A 19,360-nucleotide genomic window follows, 5' to 3' on the forward strand; every position below is an offset into this window, starting at 1 on the left:
GCTTCCTAGGTAAGCGCTCTACCACTGAGCTAAATCCCCAGCCCCTTTATAATGCATTTTTATACATGCATGTCATTGTGCTTTGCTCGAATTTGCCACCCCATTACCCATCTTTGTTCTTACCCACACCATGTCATCTTTCTCTCCCAATAGTTATCCTCCCACTGTGGTGTCTACAGACACGTGCGCGCGCGCGCGCGCGCACACACACACACACACACACACACACACACACACACACACAGTGTCATCGATTCTTCTGGCTTTTGGTTTGGAGGCACACTGATGTAACTGGCCCCCTGACTCAGGATCTCTGTGTAGTCAGTGGTGGCCTTCATTTCCCAACTGCTGGGTATGCAGGTTTGCACTGTGGGGTTCAGGAATCACCACACAAACCACGTGAACACTGAGCTCAGCGAAGTGAGAAATAGTTTACTGATGCACACCCAAGACTGAATGTTCAGGACCACAGAAAGGACTCACGTGCCTAATTGTTGTATCAGTCTTTTAAAGGAAAAATCCACAAAACCCATAATGAGCTCCTGTGCAGGTGCAGGACGTGTTTCCCGGTGGTCAGCTCTGACTAAAGCCATTTTACACAAGACAGTTCATATTGACCTCGAACTTGAAGGTTCCTACGTAAAGCTTCGCGGAATTTTTTAAGATTAACAAACTTCATACGGAACACAGCAGGGATGCGGTCAGCTTGACCCTGCTCTGAGTCAAGTTATTTCTCTGTGTCAATGGCTGGCAGGCGTGGAACAAAATGGCCACAGCTATGCTGGGACCTCAGCATGGTACACCCCTGCTGTAATGTATCTAGGCTCTGCAGCTGAAAAACCAATCACTCCATGTGTATCTAATATTTTAGAGTATTTTCTACATTAAAGATTTTATTTAATTGTTGGTCATACTAATGGTAAAATTGAAACTTTTCTCCTCAAATTGGTATCAATCATTGATTTAAAAAATTGTCTCCTGCTGCTTCTCAGACTCAGAGCCAGCACCAGTGATGTAGTCTGAGGGTTCTCTTGCACTCACTTGTGAGGCCTCCTGGTGTGGGTTCCATGTTGCTTCTCACCTGTAACACCGATGTCAGCCCCTGCCTCTCCCGCTACCTGCTCCTCCATGGTCTCTGACTTTCTCACTTCTTTATTCTTCCAGATGAACTTTAGAATCACTTTGGCAGCTTTTAACAAACAAAAACTCCCCGGAATTTTGATTGGGATTGTGCTTAAAATTAGAGATTACTGGGGGAGAATTGTCGTCTTGCAATTTTGAGCCTTCTCACCCAAGATCATGGTAGGTCTCTCTACCCTTCAGTCTCTTCCCCAAGCCCCTTCCGGTTCATGGCTCTCACACAGGGCCTCGGCATTTGGTTTAATCAGTTGTGAACACTTTGTATATTTAGGGGACCCTTTTATTTTAAAAAAGTTAATCTGGAAGGACATTCTCCTTTGAGACTCAGGTTTAGGAAAGAGATAGAAAACTTGTTATTCTGTGTGCTTCTGAGGGTTTGGAATTGTTGCCACGTCTATTTTTAAAAACTAATATGTAGTCAAGAGTAAAGACTGGTGAGGCAGTTTGTGCTGTGTTGGGGCATTTAGACAGTAGGTGTGAAGAACCCTGAGCGCTCATTCCATTTGCTAAGGAAGAAGTGAGCAAGCACGTGGGTGCCCGCACGGACATTCTCTCTCTCTCTCTCTCTCTCTCTCTCTCTCTCTCTCTCTCACACACACACACACACACACACACACACACACACATTATACTTATCACCATAAAATCAGAAATAACAGAACACTGGGACATTTTGAGAATGTTCTAGTGAATACTATGTGGCCATTAAAATGCTATTTCCAGCACATGGAACATGTTTTAGAGAACATTGTTACTTTGTGCAGCTATATAATAAATGTGTATATGTAATATTAATATTGTTTTCCCCTACATTATGCAATTACAGCAGTCTTTACATTTAAAGATAGTTTTTGAATTATTTCTTTTTTTTTTTTTTTTTTTTTTTTTTTTTTTTTTTTTTTCGGAGCTGGGGACCGAACCCAGGGCCTTGCGCTTCCTAGGCAAGCGCTCTACCACTGAGCTAAATCCCCAACCCCTTGAATTATTTCTTATAGTAAAACATGCCTAAGAAAATCATGAATCTTTTTAGAGAAACAAGCTGAAGTGGTCTACTACGACCCATGTGAAAGCCCTGAGGAGCTGAAGAGCCTGGCTCCTGACCTGGAGCTGCACCTTGGTGACAACAGAGAGCTGAGAGCACTCAGTCAGCAGTGCCAGCAGCTGGAGGCTCAGCGGGGCCGCATCTGCTCCAGGAGAGCCCAACTCAGGAACAGAAAGGTACCGTGGCGAGCTGCCTGCCTCCTCCCATCTAGGCTTTCATTGTTAATACAAGGTTAAGAGGTTTACCCACATAGTGATTAATGCTCTGTGTGTTTGATCTCAATGGCTAGACCTAAATGTACTTAAAATGTTAGAAAGTTATGTTTCTTTCAAGATTGCAATGTTTGTCTTTATGTCTGGATTTTAATTATTTCATTCAGTAATTGTTTGTTGAATGCCTTCTAGAAGCATAGTTCTTTCATCATCACAATAAGAGTGGGGACCATGAGATGTTCATAAAGTGCAGCACATAGTGCATAGCACTTTATGCAGTTCATAAAGTTTCAGCTTAGTCTCAAAGCCCATGACGGGAAGAAGCCGTCCTCTGACCACACACACAGTTAACAGAGAAGAGTGCCCACAGACACTAACAGAGAAGAGTGCCCACAGACACTAACAGAGAAGAGTGCCCACAGACACTTAATAAATGAAAACAGACGGAAAGGGAGCTGGGTGTGGTGCTGATGCTCAGGCCTGGAACCCCAGCTACTCGAGGAGCTGGGGCAGGGTCAAGGCAGGCTGGGGAGCTTAAGAGACACCACTTCCAATTGAAGAAGTGGCTGCAGGTCTAGTTTAGCAGGAGACACTGATGGCAAGTATAGGATTGATTCTCAGTTCAATCCCCGGTGTCACAGGAGAAACGTGCAGCATGACATTCTATTCCTCTTTATGTATTAAAGCTGGTCACAGACGCAGTGTTCATCTCACTTCATATTTTACATCCAGTGAAACAAAACAAGAAAGAGAGCAGATTTTTTGTTGCAGTTTTTTTTCATACAGTATGTGTTGATCATGTTTTCCCTTCTCAGCTCCTCCTAGATTCTCCCCACCTCCCTACCCACGCAATTTTGTTCTTTCTGTCTCTTAAAAAAATAAAACTGAGGGGTTGGGGATTTAGCTCAGTGGTAGAGCGCTTGCCTAGGAAGCGCAAGGCCCTGGGTTCGGTCCCCAGCTCCGAAAAAAAGAACCAAAAAAAAATGAATGAAAAAAATAAAACTGAAAGGTGAAACTCAAAACAAACAAAAGACTAGTAAGGCAAGAACATGCAAAAACAAAGCAGAATGAAACTAATTCACTTTCTTTTTTAAAAATGTCATTTTTTAAAATTTCATGTTCATTATTTTGCCTGTGAGTGTCTGAGGGTGTCCAGTCCCCTTGAACTGGGGTTATTTTATGTACAGTTGTGATCTGCCATGTTGCTGCTGGGAATCGAACAGTTAGTGCTCTTTTTGAAACAGGGAACTCAAAACCAGGCTGGCCTCAAACTCAGAGCTGTGCCTGCCTCTGCCTCCTGAACGCTAAGACTTAACCAGTGACCCACCTCTCCAGACCCTCATTTGCTCCCTTAATCCTTAAATAGTATAATTACATAAAAACACTGAGAAGTAGAATTTTTCCAACAGAAGAGAACGTTCCTGCATTTTACAGTAATTGCCATGTTTATTGTGCTTTTCCTATTGGAGCTCTAAAGCATTGTCTGCCTAAGGGACTGCTCATCACGCAGGTGCTCCGCCCCATCCTGCTGACCTCAGCCTCCCGAGCGGCTGCGATTATAGGCAGATGCCCAGTTCCTCTTCCTTTCTAGCCTCTAAGGATGCCACTCTTCCACACAAAAGTCATTTCCTGCAATAGTGTCTTTGGGAGTCTGTGCTAGTGAGCCATAGTCTCGGGTTAGAGCTGTTCTCCACAGCCTGTTGCCCTTTGCCCTACACTTCAGAGAGACTGAGCGAGGGCAGTGTGGCTCAGCCCCTGGTTCTGTGCCACTGTGGTACGGTAGATGGAAGAAGCCTCATCTCAGTCAGGAAGACAGGACAATGTGCTCTCTTAGAGCAGTGGTTCTCAGCCTTCTAACACTGCAGCCCTTTCATACAGCTCCTCATGTTGGCGTGATCCCAACCATAAATTATTTTGAGGCTATATCACACCTGTAATTTTGCTGCTGTTTTGAGTCGTAGTGTAAATGTCTGTTTTCCAATGGTCTTAGGCTAATGACCCTATGAAAGGGTCATTTGACCCCCCCCACCACCACCATCCCCAGCCACAAAGGTGTTGTGACCCACAGGATGACAGCCACTGTCTCAGAGTGAGTGGGAGCATAGCCAGCATCCTGCAAATGGTGTTTCTTTCTCTGCCCAGCCTAGAAGCTCTTTACTGGGTTAACAGGATGGGGCTGAGGGCAGGTTTCAGATGTAGGTGTGTGTGTACATAGATGGGAGATCCCAGATAAGGGCATGAGATCCCTAGAGCTGAAGTCACAGACCATTGCAAGCTGCCCCACGTAAGTGCTGGGAACTGAACTCTTCTTCTGCAAGAGCAGAGAGCACTCAGCCCCTGCAATTTCTCTTTAGCTCAGGTTTTTTATTTGTTAGGAAGATAATCTAGTGATACAAATCTCACAGTTACACGAGGGTAAAATAGTACCATGGCTCAGGTTGAAAAGATAGTGAATGTTAGTATTCGTTCTTACTGCGTTCCCCACTGTATACGAAGCATTATAGTGAGTGGTCAGCATGGGAGAAGGAAGTACAGTTTTAAACATGGTCTTCCCAAGTGTTTCTAGGCGGGCTATGGGTTTGGAAATATAATTAGTATTTATTGTATGAAGACATGGGTTTACACAGTCACATTAGAATGGCTGTGGCACCCCAAGACAGTGTGTGCTGCTGACCCATGTATATAAGGAGACAGCTGACTCCAGCAGGTTGTCCTCTGACCTCCACATGCTGTGGTGCATGTGCATGGTTGGTCCCCCACCAGCATAACTAAATGTAATGGAACAGATGGTCGGGACACTAACTCAATGCACTCCATTGGGAACCTGTGGGCTGCCCTTGTCAAAAGACTATGGAGGAGGACCTCTTATTGGCCCTCACTGAAAAAACCAACCACCTTACGTATTAGTTAAAGGGCAATGCTTTCAACTCTACTCCAGCCCGTGTCTTACTAACAACCACATGTGTGACTGAAATTCTCTCACCAGGATCACTGCCGAGAAAATCATCAGCTTAGACTGCAACAGGCCAAACAAAACGTGAGACATTTTCACCACCATCACAGCATCCAGATGGTAAGTACCTGAGAGAACAAGTCATAGCTGTCGTGTGACAGTGGGCTAGCCTGTGGAAACTACGCAGCTGGGACAGATGAGGGTGGGTCTTCCTTCCTAGTAAATATATACATAACTGGAATTATGGGCATTTTATACAAGGATGTGTTTGTTTACATATAGAAAAGAGACAAAATAAAAGAAGAGGAACAAAAGAAAAAAGAATGGATAGACCATGAACGCCAGAAAACACTGGAGCGGCTAAGAGCATATAGGGAGGTACGTTCTAGAATGATCACTCAGCACATTTATCTGGGGAGTCTCCCCAACCCTAGAGAAGAGTATAACACATTATGAACACACAACATAGAATTTTAAAATGCTATTATGGATAAAAACATGAATTGGGAACATGAATTTCAAGGCCACAGTAGCTGCCTTCTCCTCTTTTGATTGAGGCAGGGTCTTAAGATGCAGCCTATTAGTTACCCTTCTGTCGCTGTGGTGAGAGAGCATGACCAAGTCTACTTAAAAAAGCAAGCATTTGGGGTTGGGGATTTAGCTCAGTGGTAGAGCGCTTGCAAGGCCCTGGGTTCGGTCCCCAGCTCCGGAAAAAAAAAAAAAAAGCAAGCATTTGTCGGGGCTTAGCTTTGTGTGTGTCATCATGTTGGAGCGCAGCAGGCAGGCACTGAGCAGAGGCCGAAAGCTGACATTTGATCTACAAGCATTAGGCAGAGAGAGAGAGGTGGGGCCTGACTGGCTCACCCCCAGTGACTACTTCCTCCTGTAAGACTACACCTAATCCTTCCTAAACAGCCCCTTAACTAGGGACAAAGCCTTCAAATATGGGAGCATATGGGAGCCCTGCTCGTTCAAAATGAAGCCCAGTCTTCAGTCCTCCTGGGTCATCCCAACTGCTGTATGTGTGTGTGCTGCACGCTTGGTGACAGCATGAGTGTGTGCCACCATGCTGCTACTGACAGCATTGAAACATGCCTGGTTGGGTTCCTGCTGCCTTGGTGTTAGCTGGCTTCTCTTTGGTTTCATTTTTCTTGTGTATGTTTAAGCACACATGCCTGAGGGGTCAGAGGACAATCTCAGGTGTCAGTCTTCAGACGCATTCCATCTTGTTTTTTGAAGCCTGGAGCTCAGCATAGCTCTCCCCAGCTCTGGGGTTACAGGCTCCTGCCAGCACACCCGACTGTCTGTGCACGCTGGGGTGAAGGCAGGCTCTCTGCCCAGGCACTCTGTCTGCCTGAGCCACCTAGCTTCCTCTTTCTTTGTAATCTCCAAAGTGTCACCAAGGAGGAAGCACTGCCTGTAAGTACAACCAAAGTGCCCCCGCTGGGGTGACAAGCGTTTCCTCTCAGTGCCCCCTCTCCGTCCTCATTTATTACACAAAGTACTATGGCCGCTTGGTCAAAGCAGGTTCTGAGCTGTGGCAGGTTTAGGCTAGTTTCCCCCAAAAGCAAACATAATTGTGGGGTTTTGCTTTTAGGTTTTTGTATTGTTTTGTGTGGGTTTTTGTTTGGTTATTAAGATAGTGCGTCACTCTGGCCCAGGGTGGTTCCAACCTCAAGGCAGCACTGCTCCTGCCACTTGGGCAGTGGTCCGTGAACTCATGAAGCGGGCTCAGGAGTGTGCTTGCCAGGGGATGCTCGGGGCAGTGTTGGTTTATAGATTTGTTTGCAGAGTTGCACCATTTGACGGCCTGGATGGTGGCCAGTCTCTCACTAGCTTTTCATCCTCAGAAGGGTCCAGCTCCTCGGTCTGCACTGAAAACGAGTTGCTCAGAATCCATGCTGTCAAACCTGTCAGGTGGATGCTCTCAGAAGAGGCTCTCAACAGCTCAGCACAAGACCGCAGCTCATCCTGCCTCCAGCAAAACCAGAAGTGCTTCTCCCTTACCTGAAGCCACTGTGAAACCCCCTGAGCATCAAGATCCCTGTGGCAGTGCCCCTGGCCTGGCCCTTGCTCCTGTTAGTGACCAGACGCTCTCCGGATCCAGTGAAGAGATGTCACTAGCACCACCGCCACCACCTCCCCCCCCTCCGCCACTTCCTCCTCCACCACTTCTTCCTCCCTCTGCTTTGCCCTCTTTTCAAGGTACCACTCATCAGAATATAGGGTTCCAGACTCTGGCAACAGAGGACCAGCCGTTCCCTCTAGCCTGTGATATGTCTGCCAGAAGACCAGGAGGGTCTGATTGCCAGGAGGGTTTCCAGCGTCCAGGTAACCCACTGCACTTCTGCCCCCTCTCTCTGGGTTCGTAAGATGTCGAAAACATCTCTTAGTTTCAATTTAGAATCTTCTTCAGAGTTATCTTGTCTCAGAGTATGCCACCATCAGTCTTGTTAGTACTCTCCTATTGCAATTAGTACAAACAAGACAACCTGACAAATGCTAACTCAGCCTGAAGCCACGTCTCTGCAAAGATCGGCTTCCCTGTTCTTCAGAAACTACCAGAGTTTCTCAGTACAGCTGTGACCGGCGCTGTTACATCCCTGAGTCATCCACAGAACTGAAGTGTTGAAGTTAACTGAGAATACCAGAAAAGTGCGCCACCTTTTGTCTTCACACTAAACACACTCAAGCATTTGTTTAGCAAGGGCCACGTTCTCATGCATAATTCTATCATCGCTTTAGACATTACGTTCAGGGGAAACTTTCTCTCCTGAATCTGCCAGGACTCAATGCCTACTGCACCGGGGAGGGTTGTCTTAGAGAAACTGGTGAATGGCTGTGCTCTGGCTGAGTTGCTCCCCCTAGCACATACTTACAGGGATAGGGGTGAGTGTGAAGCCTGTGGAACAGTTACACGCTGGTTAGTCTGGGGCTTCAGTGTGTTCAGAACAAGGTCTGAAGGAAAAATTCCAACAGGCTCAGGTGGCAAGCAGCCCATCTGTAGGCTTGCAACACCGTGTGGCTGGTCTTTGTCTGCCCAGATTAGAGTTTGGATATGGGCAGGTCTTGGGTTGGATACACACAGTTTTGAGGGCTCTGTTCAACTTACACTACTCTGTGGTACTAGAGATTAAAAAAGTGTGAATTAGAGCTCTCAACTGTGGGACCAGCCCAATCTGTTCTCCACGAGATCTCCATTAGGTGAGATCTCCAGTCCAGAATGGAAGTCATTGTTAGCCATAGTCCCAGCTAGAATGAGTGTTAATCCTGAAGGCTCACCTGGCAGATGTCAAATAGCTTTACTCATGCCCCTGCGTCTGGCAGGTGATGAAAGGTTTCACCCCCTCATGGTCTCGGGGTGCCAGAGTTTTTGAAAAATAGCTTCTCCCCAGTGTCTTGGAACTTTTAGCTAATTTGTGTTTTGACAGCATTTTACACCCTCAAAAATAGAGCCCTTAGCCCCTCAGGTAAGGTGTGTGGAATTCAGCACACTGTACAGGAAATGTGCTGTGCCTCTCCTCAGCCTCACTGAGACGATGACAAAGCTATTACTCTAAGCCTTCCTGTGTAGAAACCTGCCCACCTGCGTCACGGGGAGGTGATGTCACCGAGTAATTGCCAAGACTGAGGTAGAGGAATGTGGGGTGAGCGTTCAGGATGTTTTAATGGAAAAGGGAATGTCAGGTACAATCTAGAGGGAGCTCAGTCTTGCCCTGTGGGTCAGATTCTCTACTCCTCAGGGTGTCTGTCTTACGTCATGTGAGCAGAGATGGTTATACTGTGGTCTGGAACTTACAATGGGTTTGAGGAAGCAAGATAACCCCTCAGCTGTCAAGTTGTCCTGATTGAAACAGTGTGCGCTGAGAGCTGGTCTGTCTGTGCGGTCAGTGCTTCCCTTTGGCATGTGTGTCCGTTAGATCACGGCATGAACTGCCATGTTTTCTGGAAGCCCAGGTCTTCACCATACTTGCTCTCTAATTTCAGGCTCTATGGATGAAGTGTTGGCCTCTCTCCGGCAGGGCAGGACCTCTCTCCGGAAAGTAGAAATGACCGCCCGGCCCCCTCCCCGCACCTCGGTCAATGAACAAGTTCTGGCTGCCATCAGGCAGGGGGTGCAGCTGAAGAAAGTCCACACAGGCCCCAATGTGGACCCCAGCAAGAAGAGCACCAGCGACCTGGAGAGGAGCATCAGAGAAGCCCTGGAGAGAATCAAGAAAGTGTCTGCTGACTCAGAGGAGGACAATGATGAACAGAGCCCTGTCGAGTGGGACCGCTAGGCTTTTAGGCTGACAGATGCAGGCAGGCCCAGAACCCTGCCTGGGTCAGCGAGGCTTCCCTGGGAAGCCTTTAACACTGGGAGGACAGTGAGGAGTGCTGACTGTCACACACCATCCACTGGTGGGTAGGCTGGATATGGGAGCAGTACTTTGTCCACTCCAGAGTCACTGACCCTGCAGGGACAGGCCTGTGGTACACGTTAGACAGCGTCCATGCATAGAACACTGGTTCCTCACACTTCAAGGCTTGAATGTGACCATTTTAGCAATAATCAGAATGAATTGTATATATCCCAGAAATACTTAAATATTTAAATGTTATTTTGTGTACTGAACACAGAAACTCATAATAAACAATATTTATAGTGCATCTGTGTTAGGAGAACATGGTCTCTGACCATGAAAGCAAAGCTCTTCCTACTGGGTTGAAAATTTCCCAAGATTTCAGTTGAGCAACTGTTAAGGGCACTACCAGCACCGCCCACCTCAGGAACTGCTCTCCTGAGAACTTCATGCTAAGTCAGGGATGGAGCTGGACAATATGCAGCAGCAGCAGCCTGGTCGCTGCTCACACTGCCCCCACCTCCGTGCTTCTAACCACTCACCCCAATCCTCAATCCTGCATTTCTACCAAACTAAATGAACCCACGTTTCTTGTTTCCAAAGACCTTCAGTTTCTTCTGTATTCCATCTGGCCAGTCCCTGCCGGCATGACGGAGAGAGGTCTGAGCCCTTCAGCAGCTGTACTTGGACCTGTGGCTGGAGATGTGGCTGCCACCTGTCAGGAAGCCCTGGGCTGACACGGCTGAAGGCTCCTCTTTGCCAGCCTGGCTCTGACATCTGGTGTGTGGGAAGCACACAGGCTCACACTGCCTCGGCACCTGCTCCCTAGCAGGTTCAGGGGGGCTTTAGTCACTGCCTCAGGCCTCCTGCTCCTCCAGAATGAATTTGGTATTTGAAAAACCATCCGAATCACAGCTTCACAGGACTTTGCTTGTCTTAGTTTTTTTTTTTTTTTTGTTCCCATGCTGTATTGCAATTTCAGGATTGTAATGCAGGTGTCGGGAAGCTGCATCAGGTTTGGGTTAACTCAGCTTGCTTTTGCCAAAGGTTTTGAGAAGCCTTCAAAAAGTGACCCTTTTCACAAACAAGTTTTCCCAAAGTTCCTAATCCAGTGTTTTAGTATTGCAAACTTCTCTAGAACCTTCTCCCACTCATTTCCCTTACCACTCACCCCAGCCACTTCAGCTAAGCCCTCAAGTAACCCATGCTCTGGCCTCTGGGATTCAGGAACGTGAGGGCAGTGTGCCCTCTGCAGTCTGACCTCCCAGTGGTCTCTTAAGCATTGCTGCTTGATATACAAGGTGAGGGCCAGCCCCGCTGCCTGATCACTTACTCAGAGAACCGGCTGTTGCCCCTGCAGGTTTTAACCCAGTCTCCACCCTGCTGGTCTCTGTCCCCCATAGTCCTGCTCTGAAACTTAGGTGACTGGAATTGCTTCCTTGGTAGAGTGCATGCCTCTAATATGCACGAAGCCCTGAATTTAATTCCTAGCATGGCGGATAGCCAGGCTCAGCAGTGCATAACCTTTAAGGATCCAGAGTTCAACACCATCCCTGGCTTTGTCATAAGCCCTAGGCAAGCTCAGGACAGGCAAGACCCAGTCTCAAAAGATAAGTGAATAGTCTAGCAGGGTGGGGTTTCCTATCTAGCTGGTTTGACTGGGGATATGGAGTCTGGGGTGGCCATACACACTGGCAGCATCTTCCGATCTCTGCCAGAGAAAACGGAGTACACGGGATCCACCCAGACCATGCAGGTAAACCGCTCATAAGCCTTTTAGTAGTCACAGGTTCCTCTGGGGCTCTTAGTCTAAGACCATCTAGGAGACAGATCGCAGGGATTCCGCAGAGACCCTTGGTCACACTTTAGGCCTGCTGCTGGACATTCGTTTCCTCAGGCTCTTCTCCATCTCCACCTATGTAGTTCTTTCAGACAGGAACAATTATGGGTCAGAACTCTGATTGCTCTGGGAAGCCCTTCTGAAGTGGGCTGATGACCCAGAGAGCAGCTGCTCTGAAACTCCTCAGAAGCACTGACCTCTGGGGACCTAAGGGTGGCTCAGGCAGTAAGAGCCCCTGATGCAGATGACTGCAAGGCTCACAACCTGCTGCAAATCTGGCTCCAGGGGATCCCACACCCCCTCTGGCTTCCATGGCCACTTGTATGCGTATGACGCACATGCATTCATTCACACAGGCACACATACAAACATACACATTACGTTGTAACGTCAGGCCAGGTTAGATGGCTCAATAAATAAAGCCACATGCCACCAAGCTTGTCAACCTGAATTCATCCTTGGAACCACACACGTCTGAGACTAAAGCAGGAAATATGTACCCTGCAGGCTTAGGGGTTCTGTTTGCAGTTCAGACGGACACTTAAGAGGAAGTTCCCGTTTATCCCATGCAGGTTAAGGTGTCTGTGTGAAGTCCTCACAAGTTAAGGTTCTTATTTATCATGGAGCATAAGTCCTGTTTTTTAAACCTGATGTAAACGGCATATATTTCAACCTACACTAAGCTTGTGCGTGTTCCTTGCTCCTTCCCTCTCCTGGTGTCTTTCCAATGATGTAGAACAGCCAACTCCTGGGGTTGGGGATTTAGCTCAGTGGTAGAGCACTTGCCTAGGAAGCGCAAGGCCCTGGGTTCGGTCCCCAGCTCCGGAAAAAAAAAAAAAAAAAAAAGAACAGCCAACTCCTGCCCCGGTGTATTCCTTATCTCTCCTATAAAAAGGACCTCAAGGGGCAGGCAGGGGCTGCACTCAAAAATCCCGACTTAAAGTGAGACAGGGCTTACCAGTCTCGAGTGTACCCCCAAGTACATCGTGCTTTCACTGGACAGTCACCGGCCTCCACACAGGCTGTGATGTACAAGGTCCACTTCACAAAAACAGGTAACAAAACAGGATTAATAATAAAGGAAATACGCCAGCCACAAAAGTGAGAGGACGGAGGTCAAGACCATCCTGGGATACTCAACTACCTAAACAAAACAGAATCCTATATATGGTCATGAAAGACCCCAGCTTAGCAGCAGTAACACCATTTTGCAAGGCTGTACTTAAGATGACTGGTTCAGGGAAAGGTTAGAACACTGAGTACACAGCGGCTGCCAAGCAAGATGTGTTTGGTTGAAGGCCTGGCAACAGGACGACTACAGTTGAGCACCTGACAATGAGAAAAGCCCCGGGAGAGGTCCCACACCCTGGTGGGGGGCCGAGTCAGCTGTTATGTTCCAGAAAGGTAGCTAGGAAACTTGCCCCCAGGCTGAACCCTTGGGGGGGCCGAGTCAGTCGTTATGTTTCAGGAAGGTAGCTAGGAAACTTGCCCCCGGGCTAAACCCTTGCCATATTAGAATCCACCAATTATATCCCTGTAACCATGCATCTGCTTCTGTATGCTTGCTTCTGCTCCCCAAAATCCTATAAAAGCCCATCCTTGGTTCTGTGGGGTGCGCCAGTCCCCCGAGTGACTGTAGCGCCCGCAGGTGCCTGTGCCTGTGTATCCCGACAATAAACCAAATCCTCTTGCTGATTGCATCCTGTGGTGTCTCGGTCTGGTCTTTGGAGTTGGAGGGTCTCCATCCCGAGGGAAAGTTCTCCCTGAGAGCTTTTCATTTGGTGCGTTGGCCGGGAAAGGAGATCCTCCACCCAGGGACCACCGACCACCCACTGGGAGGTAAGCCGGCCGACGTCTGTCTGTCTGTCTAATTTTGTCTCGTTCTACCTTATTCTGTCTGTTCTGTGAGCGCTCAGCCAGGTCTGTTCTGTGAGCGCTCAGCCAGGTCTGTTCTGTGGGCGCTCAGCCAAGTCTGTTCTGTGAGCGCTCAGCCAGGTTCTGTGAGCACTCAGCCAGGTCTGTTCTGTGAGTGCTCAGCCAGGTTGTTTGGAATTTGGGCGGGACGAAGAAGGAGCTGACGAGCTCGGACTTCTCGCCCCGCAGCCCTGGAAGACGTTCCAAGGGTGTTGGGGCCCGACTTTTCGGGGCCCAATCTGGGAGAGGAGGAAGATCCGGACTAACGGCACTCTGTCTGTATTTTTGGCTTTCAGAGGGCCCCGGACCTTTGCCACCTCCATCTGACTTTTTGCTTTCAGTTTGGTACCAAAGCCGTGCAGCACGCCTGTCTGTTGTTTGTTTGACTGTTGGTGTTGTTTGTTTTCTCTGTGTTCTAATCTTCCTTAGAACTAACATGGGACAGTCCCTAACAACGCCCCTAAGTCTCACTCTTGATCATTAGAAAGACGTCCACGACCGGGCACACAACCAGTCTGTCGAGGTTAAAAAAAAAAAGGAAAAGGGCAGACTATCTGCACATCTGAGTGGCCCACTTTCGGAGCGGGATGGCCAGTGAATGACACATTTAATAAGATCATTATTTTACAGGTTAAAGATCGGGCCGTCCACGGACATCCTGACCAGGTTTCTTATATTATCACTTGAGAGAGTCTCGCCTTAACCCCCCCCCCCCGGGCGGAACCCTTCGTGAACCCGAATTGGCCTCCCCTCAACCCCCAGCCTGTCCCCTCGGCCCCGCCCGGTCTGCCGGCCACGTCTTAAGAAACCTGTCCTCCCGGCAGACCCAAACTCCCCTCTCATAGATCTTCTCTCCTACAGGTCCGGCTAAAACGGAGGAGGCAGAGCTGCCGGCCAGATCAGTTGCCGGGCCACAGTCTGATAAGGGTTTCTCCCCTGTCGCAGGGAGATTGCGCAATAAGCGCGAGGTGATGCCAGATTCAACCTCCCAGGTTTTCCCACTTAGACAGGGAACCGGTGGCCAGACCCAATACTGGCCGTTTTAAACAACACAACCCTTCTTTCTCCAAAGATCCGGTGGCACTCACCGACCTAATAGAATCTGTTTTACTTACCCACCAGCCTACTTGGGATGACTGCCAACAGCTCTTACAGGCTCTCTTAACCTCAAAAGAAAAACAAAGAGTGTTCCTAGAGGCCAGAAAGCATGTTCTGGGAGATGATGGGCGTCCCACCCAGCTGCCTGAGGAAATTGATGCTGCATTCCCACTTAAGAGACCAAACTGGGATTTTAATACAGCCGAAGGTAAGGGACACCTACGCCTTTATCGCCAGTTGCTTCTAGCGGGTCTCCGAGGGGCTACACGACGCCCTACTAATTTGGCTCAGGTAAAACAGGTATTACAGGAAACAGGGGAAACTCCCTCCGCCTTTCTAGAGAGACTTAAGGAGGCCTACCGTATATACACTCCCTATGACCCAGATGACCCAGGACAAATGACGAGTGTCTCTATGTCCTTCATCTGGCAGGCTGCTCCAGATATCAGGACTAAGTTACAGAGGTTAGAAAATTTACAGGGCTATACATTACAGGATTTACTTAAAGAAGCTGAAAAGATTTTTAATAAGAGAGAGACACAAAAAAAAAAAGAAGATAGAGTTCACAGAGAGAGAGAAGAGAGAGATAAAAAAAGAAACAAAGAACTAAGTCGAATCTTGGCCGCCATAGTTCAGGGCCAAAAAAGGAAGGGAGATAGGGGGGGGAGCTCGAAAGGGGCTAAAGCTGGATAAAGATCAATGTGCCTATTACAAAGAGAAAGGACACTGGGCCAGAGAGTGCCCCAAGAAGCCTGGCGGACCCCGAAAGCCTCGACCACGAACCTCCCTCTTGGCTCTAGATAAAGATTAGGGAGGTCAGGGCCAGGAGTCCCCCCCTGAGCCCAGGATAACGCTTAAAGTTGGGGGGCAGCCGGTTACTTTCCTGGTAGACACAGGAGCCCAGCATTCAGTCCTCACTCAAGCTTCAGGACAACTCAGCGACCGGACGGCCTGGGTACAAAGAGCTACTGGTGAGAAACAATACCGATGGACTACGGACCGCCGGGTTCAGCTGGCTACTGGTAAGGTGACCCATTCCTTCTTACATGTTCCGGACTGCCCGTACCCTCTGCTGGGCCGTGACCTGCTCACCAAACTAAATTCATTTTGAGGAAGGAGGGGCCCAAATAACTGGCCCCCACAGAACTCCCCTTCAAGTTCTAACCCTACAACTAGAGGATGAATATAGACTATATGAACCGGGACAGGACAAGCCACAATCCCTAGAAATAGACACTTGGGTCACGAATTTTCCACTGGCTTGGGCAGAGACTGGTGGGATGGGGTTGGCGCTCCAACAGCCCCCCTTAATTACACAGTTAAAGGCCACTACAACTCCAGTCTCCATAAAACAATACCCCCTGTCACATGAAGCTTATCAAGGTATAAGGCCTCACATTACGAGGCTTCTAGATCAAGACATCCTAATCCCCTGCCGGTCGCCTTAGAATACGCCTCTTCTGCCTGTAAGAAACCTGGCACTGGAGATTATAGGCCAGTACAAGACTTGAAAAAGGTCAACAAGAGGATAGAAGATATTCATCTGACTGTTCCAAACCCTTACAATTTGCTCCTGACTTTAGGGTTCAACATCCCACCCTCATACTCCTACAAACCTTTTGAACTGTTCATCGATGAAAAACAGGGGTATGCTAAAGGGGTCCTAACACAAAGGTTGGGACCCTAGAAACGCCCTGTGGCCTACCTGTCTAAGAAATTGGACCCTGTGGCCTCCGGCTGGCCACCGTGCCTAAGGATGGTGGCTGCTATTGCTGTCCTGATCAAGGACACTGAAAAATTGACTTTGGGACAGCCACTCACCATCCTAACACCCCACGCAGTAGAGGCCTTGGTAAAGCAGCCCCCAGACCGCTGGCTCTCTAATTCTCGCACCAAGCCTTGTTACTGGATGCAGAACGGGTTCAGTTTGGGCCCGTAGTCGCCCTCAATCCTGCCACCTTGCTTCCTCTACCAGAGGAGGCAAAACAACATGACTGCCTACAAATCCTCGCAGAAGTACATGGAACCAGGCCGGACCTATCGGACCAGCCTCTTCAGAATGCTGACCACACATGGTACACGGATGACAACAGCTTCTTGGCAGAGGGAGAGCAAAAGGCTGGAGCTGCGGTCACTACGGAGGACAAAGTGATTTGGGTAAAAGCCCTGCCTGCTGGTACCTCCACACAACGGGCTAAACTCATCGCCTTGACTCAGGCGCTCAAGATGACAAAAGGTAAGAGGCTAAATATATATACAGACAGCCGTTATGCCTTTGCCACGGCACACACCCACGGGGAGATCTACCGGAGGCGGGGGCTGCTCACATATGAGGGTAAAGATATGGCTAAAATTCTGGCCCTCTTAGAAGCCCTATTCTTGCCCAAAAGACTAAATATTATACATTGTCCAGGACACCAAAAAGGGCACAACCCAGAGGCACGAAAAAACCGGCTGGCCGATGCCACGGCGCGAGAAGCGGCCATGAACAAACAAATCTTGCCCTTAAATAGCCCAGACCAACTCACGCCCCCACCAGTGGGACAAACTAGTTGGGTTTATGCCCATGAGGACATAGAGCTCCTAAAAAAATGGGGGCCATCTACCACCCTCAACTAAAACAGTGGGTCTACAAAGGACTTTTGAATTGATCTCCTTTTTACATAAGAAGATAAAAACCTTACTAGATCGAGAAGAGATAAATCTGTTTTTTTTTTTAATTGGGACAAAGCGATACAAAAGGTGACTGAGAGTTACAAAGCGTGCGCTCAGGTTAACCTGGGAAGGACCATGATTGGACAAGGAGTTCGTCCTAGGGGACACCGTCCCGACATCCATTAAAAAACTGATTTTACTGAAATTAAACCAGATATATATGGATACAAGTATCTCCTAGTGTTTGTAGACACCTTCTCAGGATGGGTCAAAGCCTTCCCCACGAAGCACGAGACTACAAAAATGGTCACCAAGAAGCTCCTCGAGGAAATCTTTCCCAGGTATGACATGCCTCAAGCGTTGGGGTCGGACAACGGGCCCGCTTTCGTCTCCCAAGTAAGTCAGTTGGTGGCCAAATTGCTGGAGATTGATTAGAAATTACATTGTGCCTATAGACCCCAGAGTTCAGGTCAGATAAAACACATAAATAAAACAATTAAAGAGACTTTATCCAAACTAACGCTTACAACTGGCTCAAAGGATTGGGTGGCCCTCCTTCCCCTAGTTCTATATCGGGCCCGGAATACCCCGGGCCCCCATGGTCTAACTCCTTTTGAAATAATATATAAAACACCACCCCCATTTGTCCATTTCTTTGATTCAAACATTGCTGATTTTGCTGACAGCCCTTCTCTGAGGGCCCATTTACAGGCCCTACAGATTGTACAGAGAGACGTCTGGAGACCTTTGGCCGCTGCTTACCAGGACAAGCTTGAGCATCAGGTGGTGCCACACCCGTTCCAGATTGGAGACACCGTGTGGGTGCACAGACACCAGACCAAGAATCTCGAGCCACGGTAAAAAGGACCCTACACCGTCCTCCTGACTACCCCGACCGCCCTAAAGGTAGACGGAGTCTCGGCTTAGATCCACACACCACACGTCAAGGCAGTCCGGTCTGAGGAATTGACTAATCACAACACTACACCCCAGACATGGAGAGTTCAGCACACTCCAAACCCCTTAAAGTTAAAACTCCTACGTGGCTCCTCCTAGTCCTTTTGTGGCCTAGAGTCAGTGGGGGAATAAGCCCCCACCAGACAGAAATTTCTTGACCAAGTCGAGTGAAAGATTTCACTCAAAGTTAACAAAAAAAATGGGGGAATGAAAGACCCCAGCTTAGCAGCAGTAACGCCATTTTGCAAGGCTGTACTTAAGATGACTGGTTCAGGGAAAGGTTAGAACACTGAGTACACAGCGGCTGCCAAGCAAGATGTGTTTGGTTGAAGGCCTGGCAACAGGACGACTACAGTTGAGCACCTGACAATGAGAAAAGCCCCGGGAGAGGTCCCACACCCTGGTGGGGGGCCGAGTCAGCTGTTATGTTCCAGAAAGGTAGCTAGGAAACTTGCCCCCAGGCTGAACCCTTGGGGGGGCCGAGTCAGTCGTTATGTTTCAGGAAGGTAGCTAGGAAACTTGCCCCCGGGCTAAACCCTTGCCATATTAGAATCCACCAATTATATCCCTGTAACCATGCATCTGCTTCTGTATGCTTGCTTCTGCTCCCCAAAATCCTATAAAAGCCCATCCTTGGTTCTGTGGGGTGCGCCAGTCCCCCGAGTGACTGTAGCGCCCGCAGGTGCCTGTGCCTGTGTATCCCGACAATAAACCAAATCCTCTTGCTGATTGCATCCTGTGGTGTCTCGGTCTGGTCTTTGGAGTTAGAGGGTCTCCATCCCGAGGGAAAGTTCTCCCTGAGAGCTTTTCAGTCAGAGTTATTCAGAGGATGAAATGCCCCTAGGAGTAGTTGGATTTTATGGGACCTTTAGCCTGGACCTAAGAAGAGGCACAGGATTGGAACAGAGCATTCCAAGATTCAGAAGCAGTATGAATAAAGGACACAGTGAAAAGGCAGTAGCCACACCTCTCCAGCGCGAGCTCACGGGATAGAAGAGCTGGGTCTGGAAGATGATTGTGATGGTTTATGTATGCTTGGTCCAGGGAGTGGCACTATTAAGGAGGTGTGGCCCTGTTGGAGTAGGTGTATCACTGTGGGCATGGGCTTAAGACCCTCACCCTAGCTGCCTGGAAGTCAGTCTTCTAGCAGCCTTCAGATGTAGAACTCTCAGCTCCTTATAATAGTTGCCTTGGTTGTGATGTCTA

General features: G+C 48.5%; 2 protein-coding genes across 8 annotated transcripts in view; both read left to right on the forward strand.

Moving 5' to 3' along the window:
• The window catches only part of Whamm (WASP homolog associated with actin, golgi membranes and microtubules), a 28,652-nt gene extending 18,613 nt beyond the window's left edge, over positions 1-10,039 (forward strand). Inside the window, exons 6-11 of one of the 4 annotated variants that reach the window (XR_015685307.1) lie at positions 1,165-1,302; positions 2,171-2,358; positions 5,381-5,467; positions 5,630-5,725; positions 7,198-7,678; positions 9,335-9,997. Coding sequence is in view for 2 of the 4 variants with exons in the window: in NM_001130728.1 (NP_001124200.1) it covers positions 2,171-2,358; positions 5,381-5,467; positions 5,630-5,725; positions 7,198-7,678; positions 9,335-9,627 (1,145 nt within the window). In the remaining 2 variants the exon portion in view is untranslated. 4 annotated transcript variants of the gene reach the window in all.
• Positions 10,040-13,072: 3,033 nt separating this feature from the next.
• On the forward strand, positions 13,073-18,888 carry LOC148007739 (uncharacterized). 4 transcript variants are annotated; one of them, XM_087607355.1, is made up of 7 exons: positions 13,135-13,369; positions 14,075-14,110; positions 14,306-14,436; positions 14,567-14,750; positions 16,557-16,778; positions 16,956-17,538; positions 17,884-18,888. In XM_087607355.1, exons 3-6 carry the CDS (start codon positions 14,416-14,418, stop codon positions 17,159-17,161), a joined length of 633 nt encoding a protein of 210 aa, XP_087463481.1. In that variant the 5' UTR covers positions 13,135-13,369; positions 14,075-14,110; positions 14,306-14,415; the 3' UTR covers positions 17,162-17,538; positions 17,884-18,888. The 4 variants fall into 4 exon arrangements, 1 of the variants encoding a protein (XP_087463481.1); XR_015651841.1 differs by lacking the exons at positions 16,557-16,778; positions 16,956-17,538; XR_015651839.1 differs by lacking the exons at positions 16,557-16,778; positions 16,956-17,538 and having other exon boundaries at positions 14,306-14,412.
• Positions 18,889-19,360: the final 472 nt, after the last annotated feature.

This window comes from Rattus norvegicus, chromosome 1 (assembly GCF_021556685.1).
Source record: "Rattus norvegicus strain SHRSP/BbbUtx chromosome 1, alternate assembly SHRSP_T2T, whole genome shotgun sequence".
Taxonomy (NCBI): Eukaryota; Metazoa; Chordata; class Mammalia; order Rodentia; family Muridae; genus Rattus; species Rattus norvegicus.